Source organism: Pseudophryne corroboree, chromosome 1 (assembly GCF_028390025.1).
Source record: "Pseudophryne corroboree isolate aPseCor3 chromosome 1, aPseCor3.hap2, whole genome shotgun sequence".
NCBI classification, from domain to species: Eukaryota; Metazoa; Chordata; class Amphibia; order Anura; family Myobatrachidae; genus Pseudophryne; species Pseudophryne corroboree.
Window position 1 is genome coordinate 579,490,331 of NC_086444.1, and position 12,815 is coordinate 579,503,145.

Below are 12,815 nucleotides of genomic sequence, written 5' to 3' on the forward strand. Positions count from 1 at the left end.
TCCTGCAGCGCCCGAAAGGTCCCCTTGCTTAAGCCAGCACATGTCCATGCCCATCTAAAGTTTTCCAGTGACCATCTGGGTGATCCAGAGGAGGATTGGGAGAATGTAATGTTGTCAGATGAGAGCAGAATTGAACTCTTTGGTATAAACTCCACTCGCCGTGTTTGGAGGGAGAAGAATGATGAATGGCATCCCAAGAACACTATACCCACTGTGAAGCATGGGGGTGTAAACATCATGCTTCGGGGCTACTTTTCTGCAAAGGGGACAGGACGACTGATCCGTATTAAGGAGAGGATGAATGAGGCCATGTATCGTGAGATTTTGGGCAAAAACCTCCTTCCCTCAGTAAGAGCATTGAAGATGGAACGTGGCTGGATCTTCCAGTATGACAATGACCCCAAACACACCGCCCGGGCAACTAAGGAGTGCCTCCGTAAGAAGCATTTCAAGGTCCTGGAGTGGCCTAGCCAGTCTCCAGATCTCAACCCAATAGAAAATCTGTGGAGGGAGTTGAAAGTCCGTGTTGCCCGGCGACAGCCCCAAAACATGACAGATTTAGAGAACATCTGCATGGAAGAGTGGGCCAAAATACCTGCTACAGTCTGTGCAAACCTGGTCCTGAACTACAGGAAACGTTTGACCGCTATATTTGCCAACCAAGGTTATATTACTCAGTATTGAGTTAAAGTTTTTGATTGTCCAAATATTTATTTTCTGCAAGAATATACAAATAAATTGTTTTAAAAATCATACAATGTGATTTCCTAGTTTTTTTTTCAGATTCTGTCTCTCACAATTGAAGTGTACTTATGATGGAAATTACAGACCTCTCTCATCTTTTTAAGTGGGTCAACTTGCACAATCGGTGGCGGTCCAAATACTTTTTTGCATATATCCAATTCCACAAGAAGATGGCACTAAGAGACTGTATTCTTTGCAAAACGACACTTGTATTGAGAACTGTCTAATGTTTTCGGGGCATCCGCCCCGTCCTCGGGACAATACAATACCTACAGCTGTCGTTTGACAGTTCTCAATACAAGTGTCGTTTTGCAAAGAATACAGTCACTGAGTGCCATCTTCTTGTGGAATTGAATATTATCTTTATTGGGACGGGCACCTGAGCATGTGAAAGTTTTTTGTATGGAGTGCCGGCAGATCGTGGACTGGTATATATATATATATATATATATATATCTATCTATCTATCTATCTATCTATCTATCTATCTATCTATCTATCTATCTATCTATCTATCTATCTATCTATCTATCTAACTATCTGTCTATATAGATATATATATATATAAATATATATATATATATATATATACATACAGTATATCATTAAATAAATTAAGGGAAACTCGCGGCATCCCCATAATTCTTTTAGCAGTGCAATTTCTATTTAGCGATAGTACCTAGTATTGATCAGAGAAGACATTTGTGTTCATGTCAGTACATTGGTGCAATCATGCAACGAATATTATTCTGCTTTGCTTAAAAACCTCTGTTGTTGTAGCAGTTTTTTATATATTCCTGCAAGCACCTGACACGTTATATGACAGCTAAAAATGGACAGGTTATGTTTAGGGAAATAACAATGTTAATTATATTTGTTTACGCTGTTTCTACAACTAAGGTAACACACACCTGTCTTGTACAATAATTTCAGTTCTTTCTAGAATTGTACTGCCTTCTCTTTTACTTAAATTGCTCAGTGTCTTACAAGACTTTCTCAATTCCAACAATGTACATTTCCTTTACTCCCTGTTCAAACGTAAATGTTTTGCTAGCAAATGCTACTTTTTATGTACGCTCGATAGCATTTGATTCTGCAAGAATAAATTCCAGGACACAATAGATGCCTCCTCTTTTTTTGTAGGTGTCTATTGAGGTGAGCCCAGCTTTTCTGTCACCTCATATGTTTCCTATTGGAGAAGTATCTGTTACATACACAGCGACAGATAGCTCTGGTAACCAGGCCAGCTGTACGTTCAATATAAAGGTCATTGGTATGTATTCTCTATTATTCTAGATCTCTATTATAATTATTATGACCAGTGTCGGACTGGGGCATGTAGAGCCCACTGGGGGAATGCAGTTGTAGGGGCCCATGTTTAGGGGTGTGGCCAGTCTCTAGAGGGGGGTTGCCCAGCCATCACATTAGTTTGCCTAACCATTTTGCAAGTGTTGGTCCCCTATATAAATATATACAGTAAATACTGTAGTGCATGCAAGGTGTCAAAGTCGAAAAATATTGTAGTACACACGTCACGTACTAACCACACACACATGCCCGCTGCGCGTGCACTTGTTCCGCCATGCGTGCACATATCCGCAATTTGCGTATGGTCGCTCCCGCGGTCCTGCGCCTGGTATGGGTATTTACGGCGGAGTTTGTGAGCGCATAGAGGGTTATCAAAACAATACATATTTAATCCATATAGTGCACGTGTACACATAGCCCCCCCGCACCACATCAGCAAGTATCAACAGTTTAAATGATTCCAGGACTAGGGGATTCGCCTTTGCATGATAGGAAGGGACAGACTAAGGTTATAAGGTGATGTCTGGTATCCAGCTGTAGGGTATTTTAAGGGTAACATTCTGGTGTTGGTTAGAGGAAGATCACATGTTCCTGCGTATAGTTATGTGCAGAAGTAGAATATAGGTTTAAACTGTATTTAGTGTATATTATGTATGCAGCGGGAATCCAGAGGAGACCACCCACAAGAGCAGTTGAGAAAGACATCGCCCACCTTTTCAAATCAACCTATGACCTCTCCTGTAATGTAAAGATGCATCTCTGTGTCCAATGGACAAAGGGATTACAGTATCCATTGTATTGCTTTTGGAAGTAGTTTATAAAAAGCCTGTTGCTGCCTGGCCGGTCAGAAGACTCTTAACGCTATCTACCTGATTAGCGGAGGACTGGACCAGGAAGCGCATGCGAATATTCTCACGTATGTACATTGACTGTAGCCATTTACTCTGTTGTATTGTAGTGTATAAATTGTATTGTTATCCCCTTCCAGATATATACGCTGAGGTGTCGGAGCCCAGTGTTTAACTACAAATCGGTGTTGTGTCCTCTTTTCCCTGCTAGGGTTTAAAGCGTATTACATTACCTAACTGTATAAGGTTTAAAAGTGTATTGATAAGTTGTGTACGCGCTGCGGGTACTTTGTACCGTCAGTGCTGCATAAGGTTTAAGGTGTAACATCATTGCAGTGCTTTGCTGCATAAGGTTTAGAGTGTAATAATATCATTGCATTGCATTACTAATAAGGTTTAAAGTATATCAAGAGTGTGTGCGCGCTGTGTGTACTTTGTACCCCCAGCACGGCGTTTGTACGCTAAGTCCGTACACGGTACGGGACTCTGTATGCAAATAGCGTACAAAGTACGTAGCGTGTGTATTAAGTCTAGCGGCCGCAGCGGCTCCATGGTAAAAGTGTGTTTAGAGGTATAGCTTTATGGTTTAAGATAATATCGACATTATCAAAGGTAATGTACTAGATTAGTAACAGCACAGTCTGGAACCTGATCCTTAGAGGAGGGGGTGGGGCCCCAGGCAGTAGGGCCCACCGGTGGTTTCCCCTGTACCCCTGTGGGCCAGTCCAACCCTGATTATGCCTTACAGTAGCAACACTTTCAGAATATTTTAATGTGAATGAAACGCTCTAAATCACTTCTTAATGTAAAAGACAAAAATATAACTTTAATTTCTCTAACGTCCTAGTGGATGCTGGGGACTCCGAAAGGACCATGGGGAATAGCGGCTCCGCAGGAGACTGGGCACAAAGTAAAAGCTTTAGGACTAGCTGGTGTGCACTGGCTCCTCCCCCTATGACCCTCCTCCAAGCCTCAGTTAAGATTTTGTGCCCGAACGAGAAGGGTGCAATCTAGGTGGCTCTCCTGAGCTGCTTAGAGTAAAAGTTTAAATAGGTTTTTTTTATTTTCAGTGAGACCTGCTGGCAACAGGCTCACTGCATCGAGGGACTAAGGGGAGAAGAAGCGAACTCACCTGCGTGCAGAGTGGATTGGGCTTCTTAGGCTACTGGACATTAGCTCCAGAGGGACGATCACAGGCCCAGCCATGGATGGGTCCCGGAGCCGCGCCGCCGGCCCCCTTACAGAGCCAGAAGAGTGAAGAGGTCCGGAAAATCGTCGGCAGAAGACGTCCTGTCTTCAATAAGGTAGCGCACAGCAACGCAGCTGTGCGCCATTGCTCTCAGCACACTTCACACTCCGGTCACTGAGGGTGCAGGGCGCTGGGGGGGGCGCCCTGGGACGCAATGAAAATACATTAAATGGCTAAAAATACATCACATATAGCTCCTGGGCTATATGGATGTATTTAACCCCTGCCAGTTTTCCACAAAAAAGCGGGAGAAAGGCCGCCGAAAAAGGGGCGGAGCCTATCTCCTCAGCACACAAGCGCCATTTTTTCCTCACAGCTCCGTTGGAGGAAGGCTCCCTGACTCTCCCCTGCAGTCCTGCACTACAGAAACTAGAGATGAGCGCCGGAAATTTTTCGGGTTTTGTGTTTTGGTTTTGGGTTCGGTTCCGCGGCCGTGTTTTGGGTTCGACCGCGTTTTGGCAAAACCTCACCGAATTTTTTTTGTCGGATTCGGGTGTGTTTTGGATTCGGGTGTTTTTTTCAAAAAACACTAAAAAACAGCTTAAATCATAGAATTTGGGGGTCATTTTGATCCCAAAGTATTATTAACCTCAAAAACCATAATTTACACTCATTTTCAGTCTATTCTGAATACCTCACACCTCACAATATTATTTTTAGTCCTAAAATTTGCACCTAGGTCGCTGGATGACTAAGCTAAGCGACCCTAGTGGCCGACACAAACACCGGGCCCATCTAGGAGTGTCACTGCAGTGTCACGCAGGATGGCCCTTCCAAAAAATACTCCCCAAACAGCACATGACGCAAAGAAAAAAAGAGGCGCAATGAGGTAGCTGTGTGAGTAAGATAAGCGACCCTAGTGGCCGACACAAACACCGGGCCCATCTAGGAGTGTCACTGCAGTGTCACGCAGGATGTCCCTTCCAAAAAACCCTCCCCAAACAGCACATGACGCAAAGACAAAAAGAGGCGCAATGAGGTAGCTGTGTGAGTAAGATAAGCGACCCTAGTGGCCGACACAAACACCGGGCCCATCTAGGAGTGTCACTGCAGTGTCACGCAGGATGTCCCTTCCAAAAAACCCTCTCCAAACAGCACATGACGCAAAGAAAAAAAGAGGCGCAATGAGGTAGCTGTGTGAGTAAGATAAGCGACCCTAGTGGCCGACACAAACACCGGGCCCATCTAGGAGTGTCACTGCAGTGTCACGCAGGATGTTCCTTCCAAAAAACCCTCCCCAAACAGCACATGACGCAAAGAAAAAAAGAGGCGCAATGAGGTAGCTGTGTGAGTAAGATAAGCGACCCTAGTGGCCGACACAAACACCGGGCCCATCTAGGAGTGTCACTGCAGTGTCACGCAGGATGTCCCTTCCAAAAAACCCTCCCCAAACAGCACATGACGCAAAGAAAAAAAGAGGCGCAATGAGGTAGCTGTGTGAGTAAGATAAGCGACCCTAGTGGCCGACACAAACACCGGGCCCATCTAGGAGTGTCACTGCAGTGTCACGCAGGATGTCCCTTCCAGAAAACCCTCCCCAAACAGCACATGACGCAAAGAAAAATGAAAGAAAAAAGAGGTGCAAGATGGAATTGTCCTTGGGCCCTCCCACCCACCCTTATGTTGTATAAACAGGACATGCACACTTTAACCAACCCATCATTTCAGTGACAGGGTCTGCCACACGACTGTGACTGAAATGACGGGTTGGTTTGGACCCCCACCAAAAAAGAAGCAATTAATCTCTCCTTGCACAAACTGGCTCTACAGAGGCAAGATGTCCACCTCATCATCATCCTCCGATATATCACCGTGTACATCCCCCTCCTCACAGATTATCAATTCGTCCCCACTGGAATCCACCATCTCAGCTCCCTGTGTACTTTGTGGAGGCAATTGCTGCTGGTCAATGTCTCCACGGAGAAATTGATTATAATTCATTTTAATGAACATCATCTTCTCCACATTTTCTGGATGTAACCTCGTACGCCGATTGCTGACAAGGTGAGAGGCGGCACTAAACACTCTTTCGGAGTACACACTTGTGGGAGGGCAACTTAGGTAGAATAAAGCCAGTTTGTGCAAGGGCCTCCAAATTGCCTCTTTTTCCTGCCAGTATAAGTACGGACTGTGTGACGTGCCTACTTGGATGCGGTCACTCATATAATCCTCCACCATTCTTTCAATGTTGAGAGAATCATATGCAGTGACAGTAGACGACATGTCCGTAATCGTTGTCAGGTCCTTCAGTCCGGACCAGATGTCAGCATCAGCAGTCGCTCCAGACTGCCCTGCATCACCGCCAGCGGGTGGGCTTGGAATTCTGAGCCTTTTCCTCGCACCCCCAGTTGCGGGAGAATGTGAAGGAGGAGATGTTGACAGGTCGCGTTCCGCTTGACTTGACAATTTTCTCACCAGCAGGTCTTTCAACCCCAGCAGACTTGTGTCTGCCGGAAAGAGAGATCCAAGGTAGGCTTTAAATCTAGGATCGAGCATGGTGGCCAAAATGTAGTGCTCTGATTCCAACAGATTGACCACCCGTGAATCCTTGTTAAGCGAATTAAGGGCTCCATCCACAAGTCCCACATGCCTAGCGGAATCGCTCCGTGTTAGCTCCTCCTTCAATGTCTCCAGCTTCTTCTGCAAAAGCCTGATGAGGGGAATGACCTGACTCAGGCTGGCAGTGTCTGAACTGACTTCACGTGTGGCAAGTTCAAAGGGCATCAGAACCTTGCACAACGTTAAAATCATTCTCCACTGCACTTGAGACAGGTGCATTCCACCTCCTATATCGTGCTCAATTGTATAGGCTTGAATGGCCTTTTGCTGCTCCTCCAACCTCTGAAGCATATAGAGGGTTGAATTCCACCTCGTTACCACTTCTTGCTTCAGATGATGGCAGGGCAGGTTCAGTAGTTTTTGGTGGTGCTCCAGTCTTCTGTACGTGGTGCCTGTACGCCGAAAGTGTCCCGCAATTCTTCTGGCCACCGACAGCATCTCTTGCATGCCCCTGTCATTTTTTTTTAAATTCTGCACCACCAAATTCAAGGTATGTGCAAAACATGGGACGTGCTGGAATTTGCCCATATTTAATGCACACACAATATTGCTGGCGTTGTCCGATGCCACAAATCCACAGGAGAGTCCAATTGGGGTAAGCCATTCCGCGATGATCTTCCTCAGTTGCCGTAAGAGGTTTTCAGCTGTGTGCGTATTCTGGAAAGCGGTGATACAAAGTGTAGCCTGCCTAGGAAAGAGTTGGCATTTGCGAGATGCTGCTACTGGTGCCGCCGCTGCTGTTCTTGCGGCGGGAGTCCATACATCTACCCAGTGGGCTGTCACAGTCATATAGTCCTGACCCTGCCCTGCTCCACTTGTCCACATGTCCGTGGTTAAGTGGACATTGGGTACAGCTGCATTTTTTAGGACACTGGTGACTCTTTTTCTGAGGTCTGTGTACATTTTCGGTATCGCCTGCCTAGAGAAATGGAACCTAGATGGTATTTGGTACCGGGGACACAGTACCTCCAACAAGTCTCTAGTTGGCTCTGCAGTAATGATGGATACCGAAACCACGTTTCTCACCACCCAGGATGCCAAGGCCTCAGTTATCCGCTTTGCAGCAGAATGACTGCTGTGATATTTCATCTTCCTCGCAAAGGACTGTTGGACAGTCAATTGCTTGGTGGAAGTAGTAGAAGTGGGCTTACGAGTACGACTTCCCCTCTGGGATGACCATCGACTCCCAGCAGCAACAACAGCAGCGCCAGCAGCAGTAGGCGTTACACGCAAGGATGCATCGGAGGAATCCCAGGCAGGAGAGGACTCGTCAGAATTGCCAGTGACATGGCCTGCAGGACTATTGGCATTCCTGGGGAAGGAGGAAATTGACACTGAGGGAGTTGGTGGGGTGGTTTGCGTGAGCTTGGTTACAAGAGGAAGGGATTTACTGGTCAGTGGACTGCTTCCGCTGTCGCCCAAAGTTTTTGAACTTGTCACTGACTTATTATGAATGCGCTGCAGGTGACGTATAAGGGAGGATGTTCCGAGGTGGTTAACGTCCTTACCCCTACTTATTACAGCTTGACAAAGGCAACACACGGCTTGACAAATGTTGTCCGCATTTCTGTTGAAATACTTCCACACCGAAGAGCTGATTTTTTTGGTATTTTCACCAGGCATGTCAACGGCCATATTCCTCCCACGGACAACAGGTGTCTCCCCGGGTGCCTGACTTAAACAAACCACCTCACCATCAGAATCCTCCTTGTCAATTTCCTCCCCAGCGCCAGCAACACCCATATCCTCCTCATCCTGGTGTACTTCAACACTGACATCTTCAATCTGACTATCAGGAACTGGACTGCGGGTGCTCCTTCCAGCACTTGCAGGGGGCGTGCAAATGGTGGAAGGCGCATGCTCTTCACGTCCAGTGTTGGGAAGGTCAGGCATCGCAACCGACACAATTGGACTCTCCTTGTGGATTTGGGATTTTGAAGAACGCACAGTTCTTTGCGGTGCTTTTGCCAGCTTGAGTCTTTTCAGTTTTCTAGCGAGAGGCTGAGTGCTTCCATCCTCCTGTGAAGCTGAACCACTAGCCATGAACATAGGCCAGGGCCTCAGCCGTTCCTTGCCACTCCGTGTGGTAAATGGCATATTGGCAAGTTTACGCTTCTCCTCCGACAATTTTATTTTAGGTTTTGGAGTCCTTTTTTTACTGATATTTGGTGTTTTGGATTTGACATGCTCTGTACTATGCCATTGGGCATCAGCCTTTGCAGACGACGTTGCTGGCATTTCATCGTCTCGGCCATGACTAGTGGCAGCAGCTTCAGCACGAGGTGGAAGTGGATCTTGATCTTTCCCTAATTTTGGAACCTCAACATTTTTGTTCTCCATATTTTAATAGGCACAACTAAAAGGCACCTCAGGTAAACAATGGAGATGGATGGATACTAGTATACAATTATGGATGGACTGCCGAGTGCCGACACAGAGGTAGCTACAGCCGTGGACTACCGTACTGTGTCTGCTGCTAATATAGACTGGATGATTGATAATGAGATGAAATCAATATATATATGTATGTATATATAATATCACTAGTACTGCAGCCGGACAGGTAGATAATATATTTATTAGGTATTGGTAATGATGACTGATGACGGACCTGCTGGACACTGTCAGCTCAGCAGCACCGCAGACTGCTACAGTAAGCTACTATACTATAGTAGTATGTACAAAGAAGAAAGAAAAAAAAAACACGGGTAGGTGGTATACAATATTATATATATATATATATATATATATTATATACAATTATATATATATTAAACTGGTGGTGATTGATTATTAAACTGGTGGTCAGGTCACGTTGCAACTTGCAACTAGTACTCCGAGTCCTAAGCAGACAATCACAAAATATATTATTATACTGGTGGTCAGTGTGGTCACAACAATGGCAGTGTGGCACTGACTCTGGCAGCAAAAGTGTGCACTGTACGTTATATGAACTCCTGAGTCCTGCTCTCAGACTCTAACTGCTCCCCACTGTCAGTGTCTCCCCCACAAGTCAGATAATACACTTACAGTCACACTATCTAATCTATAAATATCACTTCAGCAAGTAGTATACAGTATAGTAGTACTCCTCCTAATAATGCTCCCCAAAATACTGTGTCTCTCTCTTCTCTAAACGGAGAGGACGCCAGCCACGTCCTCTCCCTATGACTCTATAAATATCACTTCAGCAAGTAGTAGAGTAGTATACAGTATAGTAGTACTCCTCCTAATAATGCTCCCCAAAATACTGTGTCTCTCTCTTCTCTAAACGGAGAGGACGCCAGCCACGTCCTCTCCCTATGACTCTATAAATATCACTTCAGCAAGTAGTAGAGTAGTATACAGTATAGTAGTACTCCTCCTAATAATGCTCCCCAAAATACTGTGTCTGAGTAGTATACAGTATAGTAGTACTCCTCCTAATAATGCTCCCCAAAATACTGTGTCTCTCTCTTCTCTAAACGGAGAGGACGCCAGCCACGTCCTCTCCCCCTATGACTCTATAATATCACTTCAGCAAGTAGTATAGTAGTATACAGTATAGTAGTACTCCTCCTAATAATGATCCCCAAAATACTGTGTCTCTCTCTTCTCTAAACGGAGTGGACGCCAGCCACGTCCTCTCCCTATGACTCTATAAATATCACTTCAGCAAGTAGTAGAGTAGTATACAGTATAGTAGTACTCCTCCTAATAATGCTCCCCAAAATAGTATACTGTGTCTCTCTCTTCTCTAAACGGAGAGGACGCCAGCCACGTCCTCTCCCTATGACTCTATAAATATCACTTCAGCAAGTAGTATAGTAGTATACAGTATAGTAGTACTCCTCCTAATAATGCTCCCCAAAATACTGTGTCTCTCTCTTCTCTAAACGGAGAGGACGCCAGCCACGTCCTCTCCCTATGACTCTATAAATATCACTTCAGCAAGTAGTAGAGTAGTATACAGTATAGTAGTACTCCTCCTAATAATGCTCCCCAAAATACTGTGTCTCTCTCTTCTCTAAACGGAGAGGACGCCAGCCACGTCCTCTCCCTATGACTCTATAAATATCACTTCAGCAAGTAGTAGAGTAGTATACAGTATAGTAGTACTCCTCCTAATAATGCTCCCCAAAATACTGTGTCTCTCTCTTCTCTAAACGGAGAGGACGCCAGCCACGTCCTCTCCCTATGACTCTATAAATATCACTTCAGCAAGTAGTAGAGTAGTATACAGTATAGTAGTACTCCTCCTAATAATGCTCCCCAAAATACTGTGTCTGAGTAGTATACAGTATAGTAGTACTCCTCCTAATAATGCTCCCCAAAATACTGTGTCTCTCTCTTCTCTAAACGGAGAGGACGCCAGCCACGTCCTCTCCCTATGACTCTATAAATATCACTTCAGCAAGTAGTAGAGTAGTATACAGTATAGTAGTACTCCTCCTAATAATGCTCCCCAAAATACTGTGTCTGAGTAGTATACAGTATAGTAGTACTCCTCCTAATAATGCTCCCCAAAATACTGTGTCTCTCTCTTCTCTAAACGGAGAGGACGCCAGCCACGTCCTCTCCCCCTATGACTCTATAATATCACTTCAGCAAGTAGTATAGTAGTATACAGTATAGTAGTACTCCTCCTAATAATGATCCCCAAAATACTGTGTCTCTCTCTTCTCTAAACGGAGAGGACGCCAGCCACGTCCTCTCCCTATGACTCTATAAATATCACTTCAGCAAGTAGTAGAGTAGTATACAGTATAGTAGTACTCCTCCTAATAATGCTCCCCAAAATAGTATACTGTGTCTCTCTCTTCTCTAAACGGAGAGGACGCCAGCCACGTCCTCTCCCTATGACTCTATAAATATCACTTCAGCAAGTAGTATAGTAGTATACAGTATAGTAGTACTCCTCCTAATAATGCTCCCCAAAATACTGTGTCTCTCTCTTCTCTAAACGGAGAGGACGCCAGCCACGTCCTCTCCCTATGACTCTATAAATATCACTTCAGCAAGTAGTAGAGTAGTATACAGTATAGTAGTACTCCTCCTAATAATGCTCCCCAAAATACTGTGTCTCTCTCTTCTATAAACGGAGAGGACGCCAGCCACGTCCTCTCCCTATGACTCTATAAATATCACTTCAGCAAGTAGTAGAGTAGTATACAGTATAGTAGTACTCCTCCTAATAATGCTCCCCAAAATACTGTGTCTCTCTCTTCTCTAAACGGAGAGGACGCCAGCCACGTCCTCTCCCTATGACTCTATAAATATCACTTCAGCAAGTAGTAGAGTAGTATACAGTATAGTAGTACTCCTCCTAATAATGCTCCCCAAAATACTGTGTCTGAGTAGTATACAGTATAGTAGTACTCCTCCTAATAATGCTCCCCAAAATACTGTGTCTCTCTCTTCTCTAAACGGAGAGGACGCCAGCCACGTCCTCTCCCTATGACTCTATAAATATCACTTCAGCAAGTAGTAGAGTAGTATACAGTATAGTAGTACTCCTCCTAATAATGCTCCCCAAAATACTGTGTCTGAGTAGTATACAGTATAGTAGTACTCCTCCTAATAATGCTCCCCAAAATACTGTGTCTCTCTCTTCTCTAAACGGAGAGGACGCCAGCCACGTCCTCTCCCTATGACTCTATAAATATCACTTCAGCAAGTAGTATAGTAGTATACAGTATAGTAGTACTCCTCCTAATAATGCTCCCCAAAATAGTATACTGTGTCTCTCTCTTCTCTAAACGGAGAGGACGCCAGCCACGTCCTCTCCCTATGACTCTATAAATATCACTTCAGCAAGTAGTATAGTAGTATACAGTATAGTAGTACTCCTCCTAATAATGCTCCCCAAAATACTGTGTCTCTCTCTTCTCTAAACGGAGAGGACGCCAGCCACGTCCTCTCCCTATGACTCTCAATGCACGTGTGAAAATGGCGGCGACGCGCGGCTCCTTATATAGAATCCGAGTCTCGCGAGAATCCGACAGCGGGATGATGACGTTCGGGCGTGCTCGGGTTAACCGAGCAAGGCGGGAGGATCCGAGCCTGCTCGGACCCGTGGAAAAAAGCTGAAGTTCGGGCGGGTTCGGATTCAGAGGAACCGAACCCGC

At 45.1% G+C, this 12,815-nt stretch overlaps 1 protein-coding gene across 1 annotated transcript in view; it reads left to right on the forward strand.

Annotated features, from left to right (window-relative positions):
• Positions 1-12,815, forward strand: part of SVEP1 (sushi, von Willebrand factor type A, EGF and pentraxin domain containing 1) — a 598,519-nt gene that overhangs the window by 297,865 nt on the left and 287,839 nt on the right. Inside the window, exon 9 of the mRNA XM_063914219.1 lies at positions 1,888-2,017. Coding sequence (XP_063770289.1) covers positions 1,888-2,017 — 130 coding nt within the window. The remainder of the gene's footprint in view (positions 1-1,887; positions 2,018-12,815) is intronic.